General features: G+C 40.9%; 1 protein-coding gene across 1 annotated transcript; it reads right to left on the reverse strand.

Annotated features, from left to right (window-relative positions):
• On the reverse strand, nucleotides 1-27,984 carry LOC137334409 (protein FAM3C-like). Its single transcript, XM_067999122.1, has 10 exons — nucleotides 27,930-27,984; nucleotides 16,335-16,448; nucleotides 14,651-14,758; nucleotides 13,263-13,286; nucleotides 11,115-11,238; nucleotides 8,416-8,474; nucleotides 8,260-8,310; nucleotides 7,911-7,995; nucleotides 5,251-5,377; nucleotides 1-2,823 (listed from the first exon to the last, which is right to left on the reverse strand). Exons 2-10 carry the CDS (start codon nucleotides 16,345-16,347, stop codon nucleotides 2,734-2,736), a joined length of 681 nt encoding a protein of 226 aa, XP_067855223.1. The 5' UTR covers nucleotides 16,348-16,448; nucleotides 27,930-27,984; the 3' UTR covers nucleotides 1-2,733.

The raw sequence follows: 27,984 nt of genomic DNA on the forward strand, positions 1-27,984 counted from the left end.
TTCAATTACTTCCAAGCCTTTATTCACAGAGGAACCCCCACCCCTCCCATTCTCACGCACACACCACACCCTAGATTATCTCTCAAAGGATACAAAACAGTCCCCAATTGAGACACACCACCTGAATACAATTAACACTAATTGATATAAATCTCATGATAAAATTAACAGAAGGTACATTTTGGAACAATGACAGATTTCCTTCTAAAACTTTCCCTTCAAAAAATCAATCAACAATTTAGGTACAAGTCCAAAGAGTATCCAGCTACTGGATGTAATGGTTGTATTTTACCTGAGGTCAGGCTGACACACTGAGAAACCATAACAAGAAAACAGTCGGCTCCACCCAGAAATCAAGCAAATGCCCCAAACAGCCAGGTGACACATTCCCTTTAATTCTGGTTTTAAATCCAGGCCAATTTTTTTCAAAAGCCAGCATTTGGAACACAAAAGGGGAAAGAGAGAAAACAGAAGCAAACCGTTTGGCTAACTGTAGTGATGTTCAAAAAACACAGAGGGATTGGATTAATAGAATAAATATTACGAACCTTTATCACTGGAACATCCTTATTAACATATGCCCAAATTTGAAGGCGGCCATATTTTTCTCTCTCCATTAATTTTAATCTGCACACCTTTCAGCTATTCAGACCACAGGCCTATATATGTGGCTGATCAAAATGATCTTATTGTTCATGTCTGAGGTTCTTCTAACTCAAGTAGCTGCTCTAATGTACATTACAGTTCAGAGATAGAGGGCATGGCTCTATTTCTGCAGTAGGATTAATAGAGTCTGGGTTTCTGTTACAAATGTTAAGTTGTTGACTAATACAAGGATGAAAAAGGAACAAGAAATCAATAGGAAGTTAAAATCTACACAACAAAAACAAATACATTTGCAAAAAATTAAAACAATTACATAAAGTAAAAAGTGCTACGATATTTCAAAAACAATATTTAAATGAGTTCACAATGGGACAATTCATATCACCACTGAATTGGTCTTAGTGTGTGAAGGCATTTTGACAAGGTTATCAAAAGCACAACTCCAGCTAACAGCTGCTATTAATATAGTATAGCAAATAAAAAAATTAGATTTGAAGATATGAATAATCATTAAATATTACTATCAAATATTTCACATTACTATATTTAAGGATTAAATCTTTTCAGAAAGCAATTTTAAAAATGTTTTTGAAGGTGCCATTTTGAAGGAGGTAAACTGGTTGGTCAGGGCGAACTATAAATGTGAGACTTTGTAAAAACAATTGGTGTTGTTCAAATAAGGAATGTTAGTGCTGGGAATTGAATACTTTCATTTTCAGAATCCTATTATCAATATCATGCCCGGTTGCATGGGCAGCTGCAAAGTAAAGCTGTCTCTCGTTTGCAACAACAATCTGACTCAGCCCTGAATGCAGCACAAGCAGACTCCACTGCATCAGCACAGTATTTTCATCTCCCAGAAGCAGCTGTTCTTGTCTCCTCTCTGAATGAGATTGACAATTAATATCAAACTTTGGGCAGCTTAATGCTATGGGTCCATTCCTACTGGGAATTGGAATCAAATTGCCTAAAGTCAGTGCACATATGGAACTTACTGCCACCAGAGAGAGGAGACTTCTCGCCCATCAATCTGGGCTAATAGGCAATCAAGTTAACTTGGAGATACCAGCTGCAGAATCATAAAAGGTGCAAACTAAAATCCCAAACATGTCTGTGATGTATCCTTCAAATGCCAAATTCTTTGTATAAGTATTTACAATATTTTTTCCCTTCTCTATTCCTATTCCTTCTAAATATCTGGCATCATATCATGATGAGTTAACTGTACAATTGAGACATCTAACAAAGATTAATGGGCTTGGGACAGTACAATAACAGAACATCTGATGTTGGACAAGCAAAATTATAATGAAATAAATATGCACATTTGACATGAGAATTTACAGTTTAGAATATGCTGTTTTCAGAAAATCTAGTATGTAAATGAAATACATTGTATAAAATGTAATCCATTAGTTACATTTCTTACTTCATACACCAACTCTATACTATGCCATCCAGTCTTTGTCCTCTTGATCTAAATGAAACACTGATTGATGCATTTCAATGACCAAGCAATGCAAACAGAAAATGGAATTCTGCACAGCAACAATAATAGGCCAAAATTTGCTGTCAAAGTAGTGGTAAAGCTAATGGCTCTTGCTGTTATTTAGGCGCAAATGCTATGGGGAGGGGCTGATGCGCAGTTAATTTTAAATTAAAACTTTTCCTTTCTGTCTCTTTTTTTCTCTCTCTTTCTTTATTTCTCTTTCTGTACCTGATTTGACATTAAATTCACCCACTGTAATTTACACTTCCTTCTCAGTCCTTGCACTGTTAATGTCACAATCCTTCCATCTGATTGGTTGAGGAGATACACAGTTGCTTGCCCTGTTTACTCGGGTCTCAGATGTCCAGTTTCCCTCGCTGCGACGTTATCAGCTCGCACGTTCAGAAACTTGCCAGGTAAAAAATGTTAAAACCTAAATGTGCAAGGGCAAGTCTAACGAACGGCAAACACTGTTAGATGCACCACCACAGCAAATTATGGCACAATATATTTGTGTAGAGAGTAAAAATTTAAAAACTGGTCAGTAGTGTTTCTAGGAATGGTGTCCTAGTGCCCTAAAATAGATAGGTGAATTTGATCCTTGTATGTAACAAATGTAGAAATCCATCAAAAAGTGACTAATCTATCTTCCTTGGTATGCAACCATCCATTTCCACTGCTTCAGGCCAGTTTCCATATTTGTTCTTTGCTTTGTCGTTCTTCAGGATCTGTTAACAAAAATGTATGTTTGATGGAAAATACTGCTTACATACTCAATATTTCTTTTTCTTGTTTAGAATGATGCAATTCTCTGTGACATTCATAATATACTGCTCTTTACCTGGGATCGAACCATCTGCTATGTTTTCTTTGATTTGCACTATCCCAAAATGTATAAGCAACAACAGTTGTTTAAATGTCTCAACACTTTTAAGTAGAGAATTTACAAACCTATGGTGAAGCTAGGACTGTTTATCCATTCTTAGCCTGAGTTCACACCGCTACAAACTTTCGTTCTTGAGCAAGATTTTCTTGTTCTGTTCTTTCGTGAGCAGACAAACAGAAACAACTTGCTATCTGGACAGCAATAGCATGTGACGATGGGAGGTTGCATTGAATCTACACTTCAGACTAGCAATGGATAGAATGGACATTGGCATCCTTGGAGGATCAGTTTTCATCCGCTTCCTCATGCTTGCGGTAGTCATTAGGAAGGGAGATGATGGAAACTAGCAGTGGGCATCTCATGGATTAAAAAGTAATAACATTTGTAAATATGGCAGATATAAATGTAAAATATGAACTGTAATGTTCACCAAAACACAAGTGCATTCATCTGAAGATGTTTGCAAGTTGGTTGTAAACTAAACAGATTAATTTTACTGAAATTAGACTTTAATACAACCCAAAATCTAATTTTAAGTTGATAAAGCAAAGCATTTCTCAACTACAGAAAATGGCTAAATAATGGCATTGGAGAGTCCAGCAGCCAAAGATCCTTTAAAGAAAACAGAAAACAGTGAAAAAAGTGACAGAAAATAGAGAAGACAAGCAGGAAAAGAAAAAAATGGGAGGAAAATAGAAGGAACTGAGAAAAGATGCCACTTTTATGAGGCACCAAACGATGTAGCATAGATTCTATTTTTCACATCAATGTCAATGGGGAGCAATGTTCACACTGCCTGCTCCTTTTATTGTGAGAGACATAGGCACAGTGAGACACAGAAAGGAGATAATAGTACAGTATATGAGGAGGGTTAAGAAAGAATTTAGTGAAAGGGCAAAATAGTTTAAGCTCAGAAAGAAGAGGCAGATAGAAGAGGTTAACACTAAGGATGGTGATGGAAAGAATTTTTTAAAAAAGGGAAAAGGGTACAGAGGAGAATAAGAGGTTCAGGGCTGCAAAAATATTAGAAATAAAGTCAGTAAATTGACTCATTGGAATGGAGGGACATGATGTGGTAGCCTTGATGGAAACGTGGCTTCAGCTAATGCGAGACTAGGAATTAAATATTCTACGGTATAAAATTTGTAGGAGAGAAGGAAAAGAAAAAAATGGGAGGGGAGATGCCCTTAATAATAAAAGACACAATTACAGGCATAGAAGGCAAAGTTTTATTGATTGCAATACTCAGCGTTTTCTGGATTGGGTTAAGAAATCACAGTGTAAAATTGACATAAGGTGCCTAACGCCTGTTTGAGGCCCCCATTTGCCTCCTCTTTGAGGTAAGACTGGTTTGCCTTTCTCAGGAAATCCAGGCCCACAGCCGCTCCTTGAAAAGGACTGATACAGGCCGCGACCAAAAAAGATTAGGTTTTAAAATATACTTACCCGACTGTGGAGCTGGGAGGAACAGGCGTGCTCCTCCCGGCCCCACATTTAAAGAACGCAGACCACTGCCAACCACCAGTCTCCATCCTTCCGATCGCTGCCACTCTTTTCCTCCACCCCCCCACCAATTGCCAGTGCAACGCCCCCTGCAGGCCCCGCCACCCCAGGCCACCGCTATCTCCCGGGATTGCACCCCCCTTCCCGACCCAGTCGTCCCCTTTCCATGCTTACCTGAGGGCCAATGCGAATCCAGCAGTGGCCTGATCTTCAGTTCTGCTTCACCGGCAAGCTGCCTGTCGCTGTCTGCAACTCACTGACTCGATGGAAATGAGGCCCGAAGACTAATATTGGGGGTGCCTCGGGCCTCACCATTCAGGCGCAGGGATTGTTCCTCATGATCCCCGCGCACAAAACTGGGTTGTGTCTGAATTTCTAGGCCATCAACTAGAAAAACATGCCCCATGATTGTACAATTCTTTAATTTTGTTTTGTTCAATGCAATTTCATAAATATAATTGCAGGTATTATAAGGTTGGAAAGTGCAAACTGTTAAACTTAAACATCATGAGCACACAAACCACCAGTACACAAACCATGAGCACGCAAACCAGCAGTACACAAACCATGAGCACGCAAACCACCAGTACACAAACCATGAGCACGCAAACCACCAGTACACAAACCATGAGCACGCAAACCGCCAGTACACAAACCATGAGCACGCAAACCACCAGTACACAAACCATGAACACGCAAACCACCAGGACTCAAATATTGGATCAGTTTAACTGATTCGGGTTAGAATAATAATCTTTATTCATACCTGTTCAAATGGGGTTTTTTCCTTAATTAATTTTGCTCCAACAAAAATCCAGTTGTCCCGAAACTGTACATTATGAATTAAAGAGCTTCCGAGCTCACTAAAAATTGTTCTTACTTCATCAGTCATCCTAAAAAATTTAATTGAAAAAAATTACACTTATAAAGTATACTTTATTTTTGCTTCAAGCAACCACTTAAATTTTAAAAAGCAGACTAAACTACAAAGGTATTGAGAAGAACTATTACAAATCAAAAGAGCCTGGATGACATTCTGAATTAGCACACTGCTCTGTGACTTCTGGAATTTGTGTTTTAATACAGTTCAGACTGAAGAGGTGAAGTACCTCTCTGCACTGGCTGTAAGGGTACTATTTAAATGAGTTTGGACAGTTGATATTGGGCATGGGTGTGAGGTACAAGATGGAAATGTGATGTTCAACATTTTTACCTTTAAAACAATAACAACTTGCATTTATATAGCACCTTTAATGAAGAAAAATGTCCCAAGACACTACACAGATGTAAGGAAAATGGATACCAAGCCAAAGGAGTGATAATCAAAAGCTTGGTCAAAGAAGAGGGGTCTCAGGAGGGCCTTAAATGAGCAGAGGGAGATGGGAGGGAATTCCAGTCAGTGGGACTCAGACAGCTGCTGAAGGCATGACCACTAATGGTGGAGCGAAGAGAGGGGGGAGATGCACAAGAGGCTGAAGTGAAAAGAACAGAAAGTTTGGGGGCGGGCATTGAAAGAGGTTACAGAACTAAGGAGCAGTGAAGCCATGAAGGGATTTAAACATGAGGATGAGAATTTTAAATTTGAGGTGTTAGGGCACTGGGAGCCAATGGAAATCATTGAGGACAGGGGTCAGATAGAAGACGGGTAGCAGAGTTTTGGTTGGGCTGAAGGTTATGGAGGGTGGAGAATGGGAGGCCAGCCAGGAAAACATTTGAAAAGTTGAGTCTGAAGGTGCCAAAGGCATAGATGAGGATTTCAGCATTAGAGGGGGTGAAGCAGGGGTGAAGGTGGAGAATGTTACAGATGTGGAAGTAGGCAGTCTTTGTGATGAAGATACGGGGTTGAAACCTCAGCTCAAGGTCAAAAGGACACCAAGTTAGCGAACAGTCTGGTTGAACCTGACAGTGGCCAGGGCAGGGGATGGAGTTGGTGACGAGGGTACTGTTTGTGGCAAGGGCTGAAGATAATGGATTTGATCTTCCCATTGTTTAGCTGGAAGAAGTTTTGTCTCATCCAAGACTGGAGATGTGGCTTGTGACTTATCCATATGCCTATAAAAACCATTATAACAAATAATGCAAGTTAATTTGCTTAAGTAAATTTGGATAATAGAGAATCCACATAAGGGCTGTAATTTACCCCAATGAACCAAGTACAAATATTGTCAGCCTGCTTTAGGGCAGAGTTTATGCAGACTTAAGTTGTCTTTATATTGGCACCATTTCATTTGGATTCCAGGATACTGTCATCGAGGAGGCATTTATTTAAATCTGGCTCCCTTATCCTGGCAGCAGATGCATAAATCAACAAAAAACTGGATCTACCAGCCACCTTTTAGGTAAAGGAAACCTAATATAAACTTGGAAAGCTGGCTCATAGATGTTAGTTCCCTGGCATCCAAGTTAAAATGGTGCCAATGCAAAAATAACTATAATTTCAACTTCCGGTTTTGTCATTTTCTCCCACTCCCCCTAAACAGTTGGTGCTTGGCCTTACAAAGGGTGTCTGACAACCAGGCCTTAAAGCTTGCAATTTCCTATGGTCATTCACACTCCAGATCTGCAGAGTAGGTAAATGGCATGGCATCTTGGGAGAGGTTTCATCAGCACTTTCAAGTTCCAATCCATCCTATACTCATTGCTGAGCAAAAACATTCTTCCCTTCCTTTCCTGGCAATGATGTTAAATTGATGGAACACGATGCAAGCTGCTGATAGAAAAATGCCTGCAGCCAAAGTCATGAATAAGTTATAAATGGTTTTCATCATATCAGGTTTTTATTTTTTTTATATTTAGTTGATACCTTTAACCCTGTCATCCAAAGCTGTTGCTTCTCCCCACCTACCCACTTATGCTCCAATGTTCTGGAGGAAGTTACCAGCTGATATGATAACCAGCTGATGAACATTAAGTGTGCATGCTGTTCAAAATGCTGTGTAACATATGCTTAGTTTGAATTAGCTGCTTACTGATCCAGCTGGCAATGTCCTTATAGAGCATCGGAACAAATGCAGACAGATGGAGAGATGCAGCAGCGTTGGATGGGTGGGTTAGAAGCAGCAGCATTGAGAATTCCCAATGGAGTGGAAGCAGCATCAAGTACCAGTTCCACTATGTTTTATTATAAAAGGTTTTCCTGTAGATAAAACATAGGAGAAAAAGTTTGTACCCTGGAATAATTTTGCTGCAATGGGTTTTCTGTTATAAATGATTTTGTTATAAATTGCTTCTACTATATTTATTTAATGTTTAGTGTACCATGGATGAATCTGTTATTTGCCCCAAATTTGCACACACGATAAGAATAAAATAAAACAAATTAGAAGTGGATCACTCTTTGTGGACTTGTATAGCTTCTACCCAAGTCAAGAGGCCATGCCACCATGACCCAAGACCCTGACCATCCTAGCAGCTGCCTTTACTTACTTTGTTGCTGGGTCATCAAAAGAAGCAAGCAGTACAATAGTGCCCGGTTTTATTGGTTTTAAGAAGTTCAAAAGCAGTTCAACGTCTGAAAGAAAAAGGAAATGAGCATTCTTTTACTCCTATTAATTTGTTTTTGTTATGATTTGTGTATTTTTCTCTGTTCCTTGGTTTGCATTTATAGATAACAATTGGTATTCAAACCATTATCATTTGTTTACATTGGTATTGAATTTAACCCCACAACTTCTAGCAATGAATAAAAGGGGATAGATTGGGAGGATTACATTGCTATTTGTGCAGTGATCTAAAACATTTTAGCAAATTCAGTTAAATTGAAAAAATGTCTTACTTCCAGTCCACATGTCAAAAAAGTCAGTCGTTAATAGTTCACCAGATGTAGCTGTAGGACACAGAGACATCTGCATTACATATTAGAAATTATAATTTGGCAAGATGAAGCAGTATGATTATTTACCCATTACATGATCTCAGACAATCTACTCACCATTTACTATAGCGATGTTTAACCCTCTTCCGATGTTATTCTTTATATTGCTCATGAGTCTATAGGAAGGAAAATGAAAGAGATGTCTCAAACAGCAAGCAGTCATTTTACCACGATCTTGAACCAGTGATCTGTGCAGTGTCTAAGTGATATTCATTGTCTGTTAGACCGAACATTAAGCACCAAATAGGTTATTTGACCTTGTGGGGAGACAAGTGCATTACATTCAAGCATAACCCAGTTCTCATCCAACATCTACAAAAATACACTTTCTAGCAGGGGATGCTGCGTAGTGATCAGGATTGGAAACACTAGCTCACTTTTACTCAGTTGCCTCTACAATGTTGTAAATCTCTGGAAAAAGTTTTCTCGCTGAGCCGACTCTGATGTTGGGAGCCTGAGCCTGATTTGGTCTACCTGTCCAGAGATTCAAGCTTGCTGCTTGATTTTTCTGCTGATGCATCGGTAATTCGCTCCAATCCACGTCAGTCCCAGCAAGCCTCTCCCTTCTTCATTTTCACTGCCTCCCTTTATGATTTTAAATATTTGAACATTTATACTTAAATTATGTGTTGGCTGAATTCTCCACTTTTTCTTGCCCCTCATTGGAATCTGTTTCATTGCTTTTTTTTTGGAGGCAAAGCTGCACAACCACAGTAGCCTGACCTAGATGATGATTTCAGTTCCACATTCACCTGAGGAAGGAGGAAGCCTCCGAAAGCTTGTGGATTTTAAAATAAAATTGTTGGACTATAACTTGGTGTAAAATTGTTTACAATTGACCTAGATGATGTTCAGTATCATTCTGAATTGGAATGTTTTAATGAATATTGAAATTCTTGAGCCCTCCTCTGGATGTGGCTTGGCCCTCACTGATGTTACCGGCTCCCCTAAGCCAATGCTGACTTACCACATTTCTTTATATACATTTTGGGATGCAACTTCAGTGGCCTGCTCTAGATGAAGGCAAGAATCCTAATCTATCAACAAATATTAAAATTGTTCATTGTTCCTCAGTATGGATTTTACCCTTCATTGATTTCATTTCTATCTCCTCTCCTATAAACCACATTCAGAAACAGTGTGCTTTCTGACTCACTGTGAGCAATGCCATGGGAATCGAACTAGTATTTATATTATATAAATAATTTTTAAAAACTTTATGGCATCTAGGGGTCCTGAACAAATTAGCACCTATATCACGCTCAACAATCTTGGAGGATGTGGAGAGTGAGCTTGAAGAGGTAGCACCACATAAGTCAGAATGCACAGGTGAAAAGGAGCAAATGGACTGCCAGAAGAGGAGCAGAAACCTGCTGCCGTGATAGCCATGTGAATGTTGTCACTGATCCTCTGTACTTTGGGAAATCCAGAAGTGTGGTGCAATTAGTTATGCTCTTATAGGTGTTCAATGTGGGAATAGGTGAACGATGCACATTAAGCTATTCAACAATGCATCAGTCACCTACTTGATACAACTCTTGGGCAGGAAATTGACTGAAATTGCAAATGTTCCCTGTGCTAGCCCAGAAACAGGCAGACACATTCAATTTGAAAATGGAGGCGAGCTACTGCCACTGACAGTGCCATCTCTAAGGTGGAGGTTGACTGCAGGTCTCCGTACAGCAGATGGCATAGCTCTGTAACTGTCTTTCTGCTCAACCTAAGCTTGTGGAGGCAATTCTCCTCCAAGATTGCCAGGTAGTTGTGCCTGTGCCTAGATACAGTTGGTGGTATAATACAGGTAAGGAAGGGTAGTCCAGCTTTGGTGCCTTATTTGTTCTTCATCTATTTGGGATCCTGTGATAGTAGAGCATAGAAAGCAATCCCCACATCTTGCAGTAGGGCCATTTATACACTGGTGCCAGAGTGACATGGCTTCTGCTAATGCTGCTCCCGAAGGGACGGCCGGGTATGGCACAGGTGGACTTTTCTTCCTCTAGATAAGCACTTCATATTCACTTGTCCCCTTCCCATGATGGGTTGACTGAGACTGGAAACCCAGTATGCTGCCAGTCCCAGGGACAAGCTTGCATCCTCACAGATGCTAGTGCACTATCAATGCACTGTACACAGGCTTTGGAATTAGCTGCAGAATGGTAGTATGCTGATTTCTATTCAAACATGACAAGTTCCCAATCTTGTCTGAGCTTTCAAGGAGAAGTATAGGTTTGGCACTTTCTCAGAAGAATCAAGGTAAATTGAAGAGCAAATCACTCTAGAATATCAAAGTGGGGAGGGAGGTTAAAACAAAATGTGAAACTATTATTTGATTGTAATGATCAGTTAATGACCTGTGTACAATGTCAAAAAGTGAAGGGGTGGGGTTAAAACAAAATGGAAAAATGTTATTTGACTGTAGCTATCAGTTAATGACCTATATACACAAGCATTTTATCATTTTTGGAGTAGTAGCAAGATTCTTCCCATCATGCAAAGAAGAGTTGTAAGTAACTTGCTTTTGCATTTCAATTATTTGATTGAAGTTCACAGGTAAAATGAGCAAATAACCCCATGATTTTAGTTATTTAATTGGACCTTTTTGTAAGCATAGAAGTAAACAAATTGAGAGGCAAAAATTTGATTTAGAATAGTCCCACTTCTATTCAACAAAACAAACCACTTGGGAGGTTTATATTCCAAAGAATGCTTATAATCTGGTTGCAGCATTGTTCAGAGTTATATCTTAGGTTACTTACACTTTATCATTGAAACAAATGCTGGGTCCAACAACACTTGCTGCCCCACTCATGATTCTAAATGGAAAGTGGTCAGCAGGACATTGTGTTTCCATTCCACAGGAGGCTACCTTAATTTTTGAACCTGTGAATATATAAAACAAAACATTTATAATATGCTCCTTATAGTGATTTATTTGAGGACTGCAGTACCATTTCTGATACCCAACACTCAAAAATGTTACGGCCTAGAAATTGGTTGATGCCGTGACTGTTTTACTGGCATAAAATGGGCACCAGAGCGTACGACAGGCGGCGAGTGTGCACACATTCTGTGCCGGAAGTGCGCCGCCTGACGTGTTGGTAAAGGCAGAAAAAGAAACAGGCTTTACACCTTTTGCATATGCAAATAAGGTGCCTGATTCCTGTTTGAGTCCCCTTTGTAAAATAGGTCTGCCTTGAACCTGGCACTGACTGCGTTTAGGAAAATGTGGTCTACATACTGCCTAACCAGTGGTCCTTAAAGGGACCGCTGCAGGCTGCCACCAGAAAAGTAAGTTTGTTTAAAAAATACTTAGCTGAATGTGGAGCTGGAGTGCTTCTCTTGACTCCACTGCAGTGCCAAAGACTGTTATCAGCTCCTGATCAGCCCCCTTCCGATCGTCTTCCGTCCCCTCTTCAGATTGCCCTCCCCCTTTCCGATCGCCTCCTCTCTCTGGATTGACCCACCTTCTCAATCACCTCCCTCCACTCTCAGGACCTACTTGAGGACCACCGCTGGCAACGCAGTGGCCTGAAATCCAATGTCGATTCGCCAGCGAGGTGCCTGTGGGCATGAACCAATTTCTAAGCCTATGAGTTTGTTAATTTTTTATTTTAAAAATATTGTTAATTGGGAAATGACATTTTACAGCTATAGTGATGTATCAATTTTATGCAAACAAACTCCACTAGTATAACTGCCAACCGACAAAATCCTGGAACTCCCTTCCTAACAGCATTGTGGGAGAACCGTCACCACACGGACTGCAGCGGTTCAAGAAGGCGGCTCACCACCACCTTCTCGAGGGCAATTAGGGATGGGCAATAAATGCTGGCCTCGCCAGCGACGCCCACATCCCGTGAACGAATAAAAAAAAGTCAGGAGTCAATTATTCTCACTGGGTTGACGACTGGCATAATATCATGTACCACAGCTGCTCATCATGTTATAGTTAAAAGTGCTCATGCATGATTACCCCAGATACCTGTTCAGCTGCACAGGAGTCCCTTTGCCAAGTTTTTGCCAGGTAAACTCAAGATGGGGAACGAGTGAGTACAAGTGAAGTAAGAGGGGAGAAGAAGTTTTAACAGAAATAAAAACATTGTTCTTCTGATGGATAGACAGTGAAAGGTTCTTGTATCGTGGAGCAATCTCTGCTCCCAGCCCACTCTCCAAAGAAGTTCTTCCTTAATTTTGCAGTCATGGGGAATCTCCACAAGCTATTAGAAAACCTTGTACAAGTGCAGGACAGGATGAATAATGTATTGATAAACTATGTTCATCTTTCTATCTTGTTAAGAATATAAAAACATAAGATTGCATTCGCTGGACGTGGTTTATGTTGAACACCAATTTGTTGTGTTACAGAGAGGAAGGAGATTGGTTCACGCCTGTGATTGTCAGATATTGAGTTAACTATCTCCATTCCAGGCACCTGACCACAGTGAGGAAGAGAAAATGAAAAGGAGAGCGTGACTCCAGGTTGTTCTCATGCACTTCCTATTAGCTATTCTTTAGCTGCTTTTATATTGCACGAGACCTGTTTTCTTGGCTTTGGCTCCCAACATAGGGGTCTCATGCAGATAGCAGCAATCCAAGAGTAAACTTCACAAGGTTCACTAACACTGGGAAGATTTGTCAAAAAAATTAAGTTGCAGCTGCCAACATGTGATTAGCACATTAGGAGCTAGTGACAATAGCATGGCCTTAGTGGAATATAAAATCAACTGAAGAGTGGTATTAGAAAGACTTTGGGAGCTGGCTGCCCTCTCCCCCTCTCAGCTGTAGACAATGTACTGCACAGGGAGATGAGAGTTCTAGAAAGGAGTCTTAACCTCAGATGAAAGACATAAAACCCCAGATCGTGGAAGTAAAGCAGAGTATAGCAAAATACATGATGTACTTACTGGACTGAGGACGTACTACTTCACCTATACAAAGAAAAAAAAATCAATTTCATTCTTTCCATTTTATATTAGTTTTGAAACAATGTTCATCCTCTCCACTCAAAAAATGGTGATAGGTTTTTCTTAATGGACGAGATGCTTGTGTTCTCATTCTGAATACACAATGCAAATGCCTTTGAACAGTTTGACTATGTCCTGTGGTGTCAGTAATGATGTCATCATTTTAAAGCGGAAATAAAATATTTCCAGGAACATGGCATCAGAATGTCAAAAAATGTTCCTTTTGATTCTCTTGGGTCACAAATGTTCAAAAAAAAGCAATGGAGAACGTAAAATAAAAAACAATTGAAAACATACAAAAACACCAATTGAAAATGTTTTCCCATTTAAAAAAACAGCTTCAAGAATCAAAACACAAAATATCGTAGTCTACAGATATGAAAAGTACAGGTCTAAACTGAAAATTCCAGGAATTTGCATGTTAGGGCCTTAGAACTGCATGACAAGAGTAAGAAACATGGTTAAAATTGTTTTAAAAACAAAAAGATTGCTGGATATTTGGAATTAAAAAAAAAGGAAATGCTAAAAATGCAGAGGTGAATTTTCACTTTTGCGTTTGGGCGAATGATGAGCAGTAGCAGATCAACCGACTATTTTACACATCGATCAATTTTTGCTTCCATTGACTTCAAAGAATAAATAAAACCATTTTCACAAAAGTAAATCTGAAAATTTGGGTAAAATTGGATTTCATTTTATGATTTTACAGGCAGCACTTGAAAATTTGAGTAAAACTGGGGTGAAATTCTTTAACGCTTAAATATTTCTTGATCCAATTAGCAGGCAATTGGTAGCTGCAATCGTTTTCAAATGACTAGACAAGCACGAGACAAAGCCAGAAATTATTTTACCCCAGTACAGGCACCCAGCAGTTGATTTGACAGATGTGAAACAAATTAGTCTTTGAACAGCTGGTCCTCAGAGCAGACATGCTCTATTTCATTGCTCAACAGTTTTGAAATAGTTGAGCATTCTGGAGTTCAACTTGAACCCAGAACTTTTTAATTTGCCATTACTTGGGTAAATGAAAACCAAAAAAAAACAGTTCTGATGAAGATGTGAACTAAAATGTTATCATTTCTCTCTCTTTCAGGTGCTGATTATGTAGTTTTTTGATCTTATTTCAGATTTTGTCTTGGTAGGTTTTCTTTATCAAAATTCAAAAGCCGTTGCCCACGTTTATACTTCAATTCCCAGCCTTGGACAAGTCTAACAGCTACCGTCTCTGAAAGAACTTGGTAAACATTTCGAGTGGAATATGTTAAATTTGAAGCTGTCCTCTGCTTTTCATCTGCAAATGTTAGAAATACTGAATCCAGTGTCCATACCTAGGAAATATTTCACATTGTTCAGTCTTACGTTAGAATCCATGATTTTACTTGCAAAGAACAACGTCAGGCCACTGATGAGTAGCACCACTACACCACGTACCAAAGCTGCAAGATAACATTGAAATGATTTATTCCTCATACCATTACAATTTATCATTGGGGGGGGGTGAGGAGGAGAGGAGAGCGCGGGGCGGGGGGATGGGGAGGAGACCGCGAAGGGGGGAGGAGGGGACCAGACCGCGAAAGGGGGAGGAGGAGGGGAGGAGACCACGAGGGGTCGGGAGGGGAAGAGGAAAGATGGGGACCGCGGTGGGGGGGGGTAGGAGACATAGAGATCGCGGGGGATGAGAGGACGCTGAGGGTCGTTGATTGTGGGGAGGGAGAGATGGCGATAGAAGGTTTTTACTGAAAAGCACTTACCTCCGAGAGCACGCAGCTCCCACCTCCCTTCAGTTGCCAGAGCTCTGGGAAACCCGGCCCGCAACCGTTAAATTCGAATGGCTGCCAAAATCTGAGGAACACAGCCTCATTTACAAATTATAATGACAGACCTGCCTCTCCAGAGCTGGTTACTCGGATGCCTCCAAACCCACCACGGTAAAACTGGACGTAGGTATGCTTGTGACAGTTTGGGGTCGTGTTTCACATTTTTAACAATTAAACTGATGAAGGGTCATCGACCTTAAACGTTAACTCTGTTTCTTTCTCCACAGATGCTGCCTGACTTGCTGAGTATTTCCAGCATTTTCTGTTTTTATATCCTTGTTTTGTGGTTCTTTCTCCCTTCTGTATTATTTTTTAATTTATTCGCTCCATTTTAACTTTTTTTCATTTAAAATCAGCTTTCTAGAGATCTGCGTTAGTCAAGTTTGTTTCCCTTGCTTAAATCCAATGACATTGCAATGACAAATATTCCCCCAACCTTCAGATATTGCACCATTTAAAATCAAGAATGACCTCTTCACTATTTCCCTTTCAACATTCTGTGCAAAAAGCATTTGTGAATTTACTTCTTGCATGGAACATTTACAGCCTCATTTCATTTTAATTCAAGTTAATTCATGTGACCCACAACCAGGATCCCCCCCATCACTGGTCTCCTTATCTGCGCAATCAACTCTTTGCCAGCTTATAGCAATTTCTAACAATTAATTACCATCGAACTCAACCTGGATGTTTACTCATCTGTAGCTAAATCAACTTTCTTGATAACTGCCACATACTCTGTTAAGTAGCAAGTTACCACTCCTCTGAATTTCTTTTTCTGTCCCTTCTAATCCACACTAAATGAAACTCATTGCCATTTTCTGATCTGAGCCAGGTCTCCAGTAAGCTAATTAAATCCACCTGTACATTCCACACATCAGTCTCTAGTTACAGTCCCTTATTCCTTATATCAGTATAAAAATCTACTGTTATCTGCAACAATTGTCACTACATAGTATCAGGTGGTTTGGACCAGCCTCCTTGCTAAGAAATAATGCCCACACATTGTTAAACAATGATTAACTCGGCCAACCATACCTTATAAATTTCTTTTTAAAGTCAGAGTCGTGGATCATCAGTGAACATTATTTAAAACAGAATTAATTCTTACATCACTGAACAATAGAAACAAAAATCTAAACGCTAAAGCTGCCATAGCCAAGTTACTTGAAGATTTTGAAAATAAAGTTCCTACCTGTGAGCCTCATTTCTTGGTAACTGCTGTATGCAGGAGTTCAAAGATCATTTATTGGTGTTTACAAAACAGTTCGAGTTACTTCCTCATATGTAACCATTACTGTAGCTCTTCCTGAAAAGGCATTTCATCAAAGTAGTTAAAGCAAGTACAAACTTTTTAACCTGTTGAATACTCAATTACTCTGTCATATCTTTAATTCATTAAGCATTAAACTTGATACATATGATGTAAATATCTAATGTTAAATATAAATGCACAGAAACATGTAACACTGGAATCTTGCTATTGTTTTCATTGTGTAAAAATGCCAGTAAATATTTCTAATTAGCATTGCTGCAATTCTATTTGTAACAAATCAATTGCAGAGAGACATCAGCAGCTGAGGTATCTCATCTTTCCAGCATCATCAATAAGAGAAACAGAGAAAAACAAAACTAACAGCAGCTATAAGACATAAAAGTTTGGAATGAGAAATGGCCATTCAGCCTATCAAAGTTCCTGACTCTAGTGCATTGGCTCTCCCATTTTGGCTGTTTTATTTTTAAGTCTTTTCTACCCTTCTTACTCAGATTTTGTGGTTCCCATATTTGAGATTTCTCTCTTTGGGTGTGTCTCAGCTCCCTTTGAGAGTATAAGTAGCCTGTTTCATCCATCAAGCTTTTTAGACAACTGACAAAACTTGCAACATTTCTATTTAGTTAAGCTTGGGACACAATCCTGATAGTATCTAATTTTTTTAAAGCTTCTTCAGTAGAATTTTCTAAGGCTCCTGTCACTGGTGGGGCCTTGCAAATAGTGGGGCAGTTTATCAGAAAATTGTGGGTGCATTGACATTAATAGATGGAAAATCATTGGAAATCAACTGCCCACTGCATGTGAGGCTGTACTGATTGTGAGGGGCCTTAGAAAATTCCACCCATAATGACTAGTGACTGAGTAAAGGAACCTTCATTAAGCTAAAACAATTGCTTTGTCATCGTAGGCACAACAGTACATAATTATATTTTAGAATGATGTCAATGTTTTTCCTCTATTACCTTGTCTGGTAGATCACTCCAAACATTTATCACTCTGAGTGAAGAAGTTCCTAATATGAGCTTTAATTTTACTTTCTATTAATTTACATTTGTATTCTCTGGTCCTACTTTCTTGTACATTGAGGTAAAAATCTGCATTTAGCTTATCCATGACATTTTATATTTGATATACTTTGTCAAGTTTCCTTTTTTCTAGACTGGAAAGTTTTTGCTCCTCGAATCTTTCTTCATAATTCACCCCTTTTACTCTTTGGAACATTTTTGTTGCACTTTTCTGCTACTGATCAGTCCTTTGAACACAAACGTTTTCAGCTTGAAAATGCCTTTTGTTTTATATGAACAGTAATCCGGTGTCTGCACCGGCTTAAAATTTATTTAACAAAATACAACTGTTACAAACAATAGTTTCAAGATGAGTGAGACTTATGCTGCATTTATATTGCTGAACCAGTTTTTCAAGCAGTTTCTACAACCTCCCCAAATACCTTTTTCATCCTGTTCACCCTTTCTGCAACAGCAAAACAGGCTTGTGCATCTACGGTTGTTTTAAAGTCTCAAACATGACTACTTTGCTGTGAAACATTACAACTTCTGTTGAAATGTGCTGCTTTGTTTACTTTGAGTTTGCTCCTGACTTCAGAGTTACTGTTAGCAGCAAAGCAACAAATTAAATGCAGCATTAGTGGGAAAAGGTACCATAATCTATTACTCCTGCTCACAGTGATATAAAAGAATAGTTGTGAGACTCTCCACATAACACCAGACATTCTCTTGAGATCTAATCATGGTAAACTAAGTGACCAAACAAGTTGCTTAGCAAAAAAGAGTCACATAATCTGCCTACATGGAAGTCCAGAGTACCTGAAAACCCAACATGTAAAGCAGAAAATTAGGTTCAGCAATACTCCCTGTATCTGATTTAACATCACATGTTTCTTCTACTGGATTACCCTGTAGTCTAAGTGTGACAGCAGGATATTTCTGTACACCTTCCAGTGCCTCGCTGTTATTACTACTGACTTTTGTAGTCTCTACAGGATCCACTGCAGCAACACACCAAGGTTAATTTGACAACACCGCCCAAACCCGTGACCTCTACCACCTAGAAGGACAAGAGCAGCAGGCACATGGGAACAACACCACCTGCACGTTCCCCTCCAAGTCACACACCATCCCGACTTAGAAATATATCGCCGTTCCTTCATCGTCGCTGGGTCAAAATCCTGGAACTCCCTTCCTAACAGCACTGTGGGAGAACCGTCACCACACGGACTGCAGCGGTTCAAGAAGGTGGCTCACCACCACCTTCTCAAGGGCAATTAGGGATGGGCAATAAATGCTGGCCTTGCCAGCGACGCCCACATCCCATGAACGAATAAACAAAAAGAGCAGTCACACAGCATCCTGACTTGGATATATATTGCTGTTCCTTCATCGTTGCTGGGTCAATATCCTGGAATTCCCTACCTAACTCCATTGTGGGAGCACCATCACCACGAAGATTACACCGATTCAAGAAGAAGGCCCATCATCACCTTCTTAGGGCAACAAGGGATGGGCAATAAATGTAGCCTTGCCAGCATCACCTGCATTCCAAGAACAAATGAAAAGAAAAGCTACTTGTTGCAGGCAGCCTGTGATCAGGCATTTTGAGAGAATTCTTTTTGATTTAACATGAAGAATGGGAATGGTGGCATCTGGTGTCACTTTTCATGAAGTTTTCTGCTTTTTCTGCAAAACTGACACACACCTATGTCTTTCTGCACCTGATTTTCTGTAGAAGGACGCAAGAAAGCAGAGAATAAGAAAAGTACATTCAACCCACTCCTCCTACAAGCCAAGCACAATCAATTTCTTTTTTGGGCTTAACTCAACCCATCTAATTTCTTGAGGAAAGATTCAGCAATTTCTCTTGCACCTAAAGCCAAATCAAGAAAAAGTCCAGAATATATATCTAACCTCACATCCTGCATTGCAAACCTTCAACCAACTACATTCATTTCTGGATTCAAGAATTGCAATGCAGATAGCATTCAAACATCCCTCCCTTTACTTATCCTGAGAATCCTCAATCCTATTCTTAACGATATTTATGCAACAACTTTTTAAAGATACTAATTTAAACAGCATTAACCAGCAGTCTATATTCTACACATCTGTGACTATTTGTGTGTGTGTGTGGGGGGGGGGGGGGCGGGGAGGGGAATCCTGATCTTAATTCTTGTGTCAAGCTTGTTACTTCGTACTGTTATCATCAGCAACAACAATTTGCATTGATATAGTGCATTTAATATCGAAAAATGTCCTAAAACATTTCACAAAGGTGTAGTCAAAAATGGACACTGAACAAAAAGAGATATTAGGAGGGATGACCAAAAGCTTAGTCAAAGAGGTGGGTTTTAATGAGGCTCTCAAAGGAGGTGGAAAGTGAGTTTAGGGAGGGAATTGCAGTGGTGGGGCAAAAGCAGCTGAAGGTAGGGCCACTAATGCTGGGGTGAAGGGAGGGGGAAATGTACAAGAGGCCAGAGTCAGAAGAATGGAAAGTTCAGGATGGGGGTTGTAGCGCTGGAGGAGGTTAGAGATAGGGAGGGACAAGGCCATGAAGAACGAGAATTTTAAATTTGTGGAGTTCAGGGACCTGGAGCCAATGGTCAGCGAGGATAGAGGTGATGGGTGAACGGGACAGGATACGGTCAGCAGAGATTTCCTCTCGTCCTGTGCTGATAGTTCAAATTAAATAGCCTGCTGAAATCTACTTCATCAATTCTTCATAGCATTTTAAAAACCTGCTTCATGTCTTTGTTAAATCTTTGCTGTAATGAAACCAAATTCAGATCTGAGAGTAGCTATTTATAATTTAGAGCTCTTATCTGGGATTATCCAATGGGTAGGCAGCCAGGTTAACGATTATTTTTCTATTATTACCAGTCAGTTCCAATGAAACAAATCTGAAGCAATTTTCATGTGCAACATTCTTTGTGATCATTGAACGCAGGACTTCGAACTTTGACTTCTGAGGTCACTTGTGTGGAACACAATCTGAATTTTAAGAATGAATTGTAAATCTTAGCAAAGGTAAAGCTGTGTTCCAACCCACCCCTTACTTCACTCCAGTTTCATTTTACTGCTAATCACAATGCAGGAAACTTGAGCACAAATTGGATAGGTAGTCATGCATAGGCTCACAGGTGGCTGAGGGGGGGCAGAATAATGCAAGTCAATGAAGATCCAGCTATAGGGGAATCTGTGATAAATACAAAATAGGATAAAAACAACTATCACGTGGAAAGCAGCAGACTTTTATTCACCCATTTTGTGAACATTTGATTGTGGAAGAACATAGGGGGCTAAATTGGGCCGCACAGCGCCCATTCTGTAGGCGCCACGCGGACACCTAAGCCCCAAGAATGGCGTCCAAGATGCGCGTGCACACTTCCAGTGTGACGTGTACAGGATGCCATCTTGGTAAAGGTAGTTGCACACGCGTACCTAACGAATGCTGGCAGCATGTGGAGTACGGAGATTATGACGTAAATCAGTATGCAAAGCTGATTTAAAGGGACCACTGCTATTTTGGAACTCCATGCTCCAGCCAACGCACTGTCTTACTCGCACACAGCTGAACAGTTCTTAAATGCCATGGAGGACCACCACCACCAGTGCAATTTAAAGGGATCATGCAGAAGTTACAGATTAGTTGCTGGATTATTGCTAATGGCCGCTGATGCATTTTTACCTGTTTTTGGGGGTCTCCTATACTTGAATACTAGGACGAGGGGATGTAGCCTAAAATTAGAGTCAGAACTTTCAGGAGTGAAGTTAGGTAACACTTCTACACACAAAGGGTGGTAGAAGTTTGGAACTCTCTTCCCCAAACGGCAGTTGATGCTAGCTCAATTGTTCATTTTAAATCTGAGATTGATAGATTGTTGTTAACCGAAGGTATTAAGTGATATGGGGCTAAGGCTATTGAGTTAGGTCACAGATCAGCCATGATCTCATTGAATGGCAGAACAGGTTCAAGGGGCTAAATGGCCTACTCTTGTTCCTATGCTTCTATAATAAAGATTCAATACTCTTCAGAGAGTGGGCTGGCTAGCTGACAGACAACAGCAAGGGCACTGGCTGGGGTTGGACAAGAATGCTGTCATCCTGAGAGAGGACAGCAGGTTCAGATTACATGGAGCCATTGCCACTTGCTGCCTCCTCTTATGTGCCACCTTCTCCTGCAAGAAAGCGGGAAGTGTGTCGGTGAGTGTCGTGCAAGATGTTTGGGTGATGTGGCCATCATGGTTGAATAGCTGCCAGTGTGTGTAACCTGTGAATTGTGGGTGTGCGGCATGCAACAGTGGTAATGTGTGAGGGTGAGATGAAGCATCTGATTAGAAGAGTTGAATAATGATTGAAAGAGTTTGTTGGTAGGTGGGTGATGGGGGGGTGTAGTGCGTGGAGCAGTGGATGAGGCTAGAGCTGCTGTTGGTAGGATATGCCACTTGACCTCACTCACCTTGACCACTTGTGCCAAAGCATTGAACTTCTTCCTGCACTGCATCCATGTTCGCGGTGCTATGCTCTTGGCATTGACCTCGTCCCCTACTGCCTCCCATTGCCTCAGGAGCATATTCCTGGAGGGCCTTTTGCACCTCCCCCCCCCGCCCCCTGCCATGGATATAAGATGCCCCTCCTTCTGTCCACTTCTTGCACCAAGGCCTCTAGTGCACGATCTCTCGCAGGCCCGGTGCAAACTCAGATCGGCAGATTGGTGAGGTCTGGTGTGCAGATTGGAGGATACAGATTTGAGCAACCTTTATTCAATATTTTAAAATAAAACAACAGTTTTTAAATATAAGGACGAGACCTACATCTGTGTTTTATCAGTGACCTACATCTGTGTTTTATCAGTGACTTACAATCATTACCAGTCACTGAATACACTAGGCAGAGCCCAAAGGATATAATATTCATACAGGCCCTTTTTAGTATTAAGTACACTTCAATAGCACCTCAGAGTATGGCTGTAACAGAGGCCCAACCTCACTAGGAGGTGACACAAAAGTCAGCTGAGGTTTGGAGCAGAAAGCAACAAATTTGCATACAGCTACAAAAGGCCCACATAGTGAAAAAAAAAGTAAAGTCTCTGTGTCTGAATTTTTTTACCACCCTACCTGCATGAATACCTCTGGTCCACTGAGAAAAACAGGAAGACTTTTAAATAGGAAACCAAGGGATAATGGGCTGGGCGTAGCCCCAGCAGTATTGAAAATTGAGAACCACCCTACAGTGGGGAGCTTCAACTAGCAAAAGCTGCAAGTAATAGTCACCTCAAGCTAATATGGATGTGCCGTCTATAGTTCTAAGAATACAGGTTTAGTCGATTTAGAGGACACCTGATGGTGATTAGTGACGTTAGTTCAGTTAATACATAATGGGCCGTATCTCGCTGGAAAAATAATGGCATGTTAACGGGGCATGCTGTTATTAATATGCAAATTGGCCAGAAAGTTGAGGGGATTAAGAGATATGCTATGAGTTGCGAATCTCGAGAACTTTCTGGTCGATTTACGCCCAGCCGCCGTTTGCTTCGCATAAATGACATCTCACCCTTAGCCTCTCCGTTATTTTTCAGAACTCGCTGGATTTGCACATTAATGGCCCATTAAACTTGCCACAGAAAGTAAAGTCTGGTATAATTAAGAGCGTAAGTACCCTTTTAATGATGTGATAATTGTTAATGCAATGCCAATCAACCTTTCTGGCCCAGAAAGGGAACTATTTAAACTGTTCAATCACATTCCCGTATGTAGTAAATCATAGAAAGGTTACAGCATGGAAGGCAGCCATTCGGCCCATCGAGTCTGCACCGGCTCTATGCATGAGCATTCCAGCTAGTCCCACTCCCCCGCCCTATCTCCATAGTCCTGCAAAGGTTTTTTACTTTCAAGTACTTACCCAGTTCCCTTTTGAAGGCCATGATTGAATCTGTCTCCACCACCCCCTCAGGCAGTGAGGGAGTGTTGGAGGCAGACTATGTCTAGACCCAACATGATTTTGAATACCTCTATCAAATTTCCTCGCAACCGCAGTTTCTCCAGTCTATCCACGTAACTGAAGTCCCTCGTCCCTGGAATCTTTCTTGTAAATCTCTTCTGCATCCTTTCTAAGGCCTTCACATCTTTCCTAAAGTGTGGTGCCCATTTTCCAGGCATTAAATGGGCGCCTAAGCAATTTACTAACTTCTAACCCGAGTATATTTATGAGTAGCTATAATTATCTAAATTCCCACAAGGAGTACTTAGGAATACTAATCTTAAAGGAACGGGACAAGTTAACAGCTAAACATTACAATCATGCTCCTGACCTCAGACTAGCCATAAGGAACACCACGGTCGATCCACTCCTTCAATTCTTGCCTCTTGTGCATCCTCGATTTCCATCGCCCCACCATTGACCACCGTGCCTTCAGCTCCCTAAGTCCTATGCTCTGGAATTCCCTCCATAATCCTCTCCGCCTCTCTACCTTGCTCTCCTCCTTTAAGACACTCCTTAAAACCTACCTCTTTGATCAAGCTTTTGGTCACCTGTCCTAATATGACTTCATGCGGCTCAGTGTCAAATTTTGTCTGATAACAGTCCTGTGAAGCGCCATGGGACGTTTTACTATGTTAAACATGCGATATAAATGCAAGTTGTTGTTATTATAGTATAGTAGTAATATTGCAGAATGCTGTGCCAGCTCCACCTCTGTTCTCTTCCTCTTCTATGTTCTTCAGGTCTTGGTTTCTGTGTTTCTCAGATAAGAGGAAAGCAGAAGTTTCTTTAAAATTTGTCTTTCCAACTCAGCCAGAATGCATCTCGAATGTAATAAGTGGCTACTTTTTCATGTTGCACTCCAGGTGTGTTTTGGCTACAGACTCTACAGTTTCAGCAGGGGGCATTCACTGGTACTATGAATGCTTAGAAAACCCCAATGTCATAGAAATAATTTGCTTTTCTCTCTCTCTCTCCAGCGTGATAAAACAAAACAATATTGTAGATGCAGGATACATGGGCACAGCACAGGCAGGAGACTGTGATGTCTGTAGGTGAGAATAGATTCTGCAGAGATCCGCAGGTTAATGAGCATCTCTGATTTAAAGGTACTTTCATTTTTTTTAAGTCCTACTAAAAGAAGTGCTATATTGCTCAAGATCTCTGTACTTTGTTACCAGGTCTTACAGTTACTCTTGTTAAAATGGCTGGAAAAATTAATCACTGTAGCTACATTCTTGATTTTTTTTATTGCTGTACATTTTCTATATAAAAGGAAAAGACATGCAAATAAACTGTTCACTTGAACAATTACAAGAAACTGCCACGACTGTGTTCGAAAATGAATCATTCTGATCACCTGCACCTAAAAAGAAATGAACAACAATCTCCCTCCCTGTCCCTTCTACTCTTATTCCAGAACTTGAACTTGAAAATCTAGTTTTACTTGATCCTCGGGCAAAATTTCATAATGTGCTGTGTTTCATGTTACATCTGCTGAGCATGTATTCTCCTGCTAATCGTGGAAGGATATTGTATAACTTTCAGTTCTTTCATTTTTTTTTAACACAAAACTTACAGGATTTTCAATTATTTTCAAATTAAATTCAGTCATTTTAACCATTTTTGGAGCAAAAAGGGTGGTCATATCTTGCACTGCCTGATGAGATGCTTCAAGCACACATGTTTTCCTCCTTGTGCCAAACATTTGAAAGCAGCTGCAGACTGCAGCACGTCAATGGTGAAATTCTAGGTCTTATCAGATTCAACCTTCATTTTGCAATCCTCAGGTTTAACCCTAAAATAAGACGGCTTACACATGAGTAATGGGCGTTTGGGTGAGGTGCTGGAGGGGTGCTGAAAACCCACTGAACCATTCTCCAGCAAAGAATCTATACCTTCAGATGAGAAGGGGAGAAAATTGGTGAGAACAAAAGCACCTAGATAAATGAAATCTATAAGGTCAGATCTACTGTAGCCAACATGGCAGCTCCAAAATGCTCTGGAAAATAATAGTACTTTTAACATGAAAGATTGGGGGCAGGCAACCCTGGTCAAACAGGGGGGGAGGGGGAGAGGGGCTAAAGCCATTTTGAACTGCTGGGCCTCATTATAATATGATTTGGCGGGCTGGCCGGCCAATAGCGACAGCAGCAGGCTACCCGCCCAGCTTTACTGCACAATTTCCGGTTCACGAGTTAGGAAACTTAAAGGGTGAAGGCACCCCTGAAACGGAGGTTCTATTCACTGAGTTCATCGTTCTTTCCATCTCCATTTCTTCTTGTGCTGGATGGTGAGCATGGCTGGAAGGAGGGGAAGAGTTGCCTACAGGTTTTTGAAGCCTCCTCGGAGGTGTTGCTGGCAGCAGTTCAGGGATAGGAGGAGTGGCAAGAAGATGCCGAACAGCCTCTTTAAAAAGCATGGCTGGAGGTGGCAGAAGAAGTGATTCACAAGAGCATCACCCCAAGGACTTGGATCCAGTGTAGAAAGAAGTTTAATGACCTCACTAGATCAGCAAAGGTGCTCCTTTCCCCATCTGTTGCATTGCAACTGGACATAGTCCCTCCCCTCCATTCAGAGCAATTACAATCCCTGCATCACATCCCTCACCAGCAGCATTGTGCTTCTTTCTCCTCTCAGCTTATGCGCAGCATACAGAAGTTCCACATGTGTACTTGCCTGCTCAGTGATTCTCGTAACTCTCTTTACCATTCTGCAAGGATAGACAGTGCACAACATGAGGGAAAGAAATAAGACCAGTTGTGGAAGAGCTGACATTGTGACCCTCATCCAGCTGGAGCAGGATGCGATGGAGATAAGTGGGACATCCAGAGAAAGCAGCAATGGAGATTGAGAGGCTTGCGGCTTGTCAGAGCTGGGTGACTGCTCTTCACTTGTACCGTTTCATGAACCACAAGCAATTACAGCTTCAGCCAACTTAATAACCTCAACCACCATGGTCAAGCCTTTCATGTGTGAAATTCAAGCCTCTCATTGCCATCCTAATTCTTGTCCCTTTCCTTTAGGTCCTTCTCAGAAGCAACAGCCTCCTGAAGAAGCTCCTGAAGGGAACACCTCGGAGGATGACATCCCTCCTTGAGGAATCAACATCGGGTGCTCCATCCCTCCCAAGCACCAGTGCAGAAGCTCCAACCCCGGGTGGGCTAGATAGTGAGTTAGAGAGACCTGCACCTGGTGAAACACACAGCACAAGTGAGCAGGAGCGGGTACTGGAACCCCTTGTGGTTGAAAAGTCTCCTAGCTGCTCATCATGGGGCCTTGGTGGCAACATGGTGCAGTCAATAGCACCCTGCTATTACTGTAAACCCCAACGCTCTCTCATTTTGACTGCTGTCATCATTAGGAAATGAAATGTATTGGTTCACCCTGGCAAATAAACTATCGGTCGCCTCCTTGATGCACTTATGGACCAACAACTGTGAGGTGGCCCCAGTAGCACCCTGGCATGGTCCTGAGGCCAGAAAGCTCAGGGTGGTTGTCACCTTAACAACCATTGGCATGGCATGTCCCCCAGGAGTGGCAGACAGCGGGTCCATGCAGTACGTGGCAAAGATCAAAAACAACCTGCCTCGAGAAGCACAGCCTCCTCAGTCACTGCTTCTCAGACATTTCTAGAAAGATCACTCTTGGCCTGTAGCCCCTTTGGGTGGGTGGGGCCTCCTGTGAGCAGGCCCCCTCACGTGCTGCCTTCTCAGAGGTCCAACTGCAGCTCCTCCTGCATGTTGAGGCCTCTACTGCTGCTGCTGATCTTCCTTCTTCTCCTCTGCCCAGCACAGTACAGCAAGAGCAGCACTTATCATAAGGTTACACTGCTTATTGAGGGCAAGTAGCTAAAAGGAAGTATCACAAATAAGCAAACTGCAAAGTCACAACTTACTTCGACTCCAACAGGACCAGTAACACACAGATGTCACCGAGCTGAGCGCAGAAAGGCTTTTCTTGCATTTCTACTGCTGTTAGTGTCTTCCATATTGAAATGTATTTATAAATTTAGCCCACACAAAATGCATACCACAGTGAGATTACTGCCCGCAAAACAGTCCTATGTATTCAGCATTTTATTTACATAAAATATATACTATGGAGTTGCCTGGGCAGTTTTATTTCAATATTGTACCTTTTTGTTTTTTTTTTAACCAAGATGATCCACACAGTTGATATATGTTACCTAGAATGAAGAGTTAATGATTGTGACCCAATTACCGGAGTTCGAGTAATAATCTGTAGTTAAATTCCAGAAAATAAGTCAGTATTAATATAATCCTTTCATTTTCAAATATGAACTGATCATCCCAGATATAAAAAGTGCAAAATATGGCTTCAATTGAAGTAAGAATAATATGTTAAATTATTTTTTTTAGAGCTGAAAGTACATTGAAAAGCCAGGAAGTAGTAGCAAATAAGGAAAGAAAATTCAACAATACTGAGCTACAACGAAATGAAAATATTGTTTTCCCCTACTGTGTTAACGGCTAAGTAAATGAAAATGCAAAACAATAGAACTTACCATCAAATTTTCAACTCTTTTTACCTCACTGCTTCTTGCAGTATCTGAATCTAAC

Source organism: Heptranchias perlo, chromosome 17 (assembly GCF_035084215.1).
Source record: "Heptranchias perlo isolate sHepPer1 chromosome 17, sHepPer1.hap1, whole genome shotgun sequence".
In the NCBI taxonomy this organism is placed as follows: domain Eukaryota; kingdom Metazoa; phylum Chordata; class Chondrichthyes; order Hexanchiformes; family Hexanchidae; genus Heptranchias; species Heptranchias perlo.

Excerpts from the sequence above, each read along its gene's own strand:
- LOC137334409 (XM_067999122.1), bottom strand. Across the intron at positions 11,239-13,262 it reads AGTAGTACGTCCTCAGTCCA|GTTCAAAAATTAAGGTAGCC; the intron begins GTAAGTACATCA and ends ATATATTCACAG. Across the intron at positions 5,378-7,910 it reads TTTGATGACCCAGCAACAAA|GATGACTGATGAAGTAAGAA; the intron begins GTAAGTAAAGGC and ends TAAATTTTTTAG.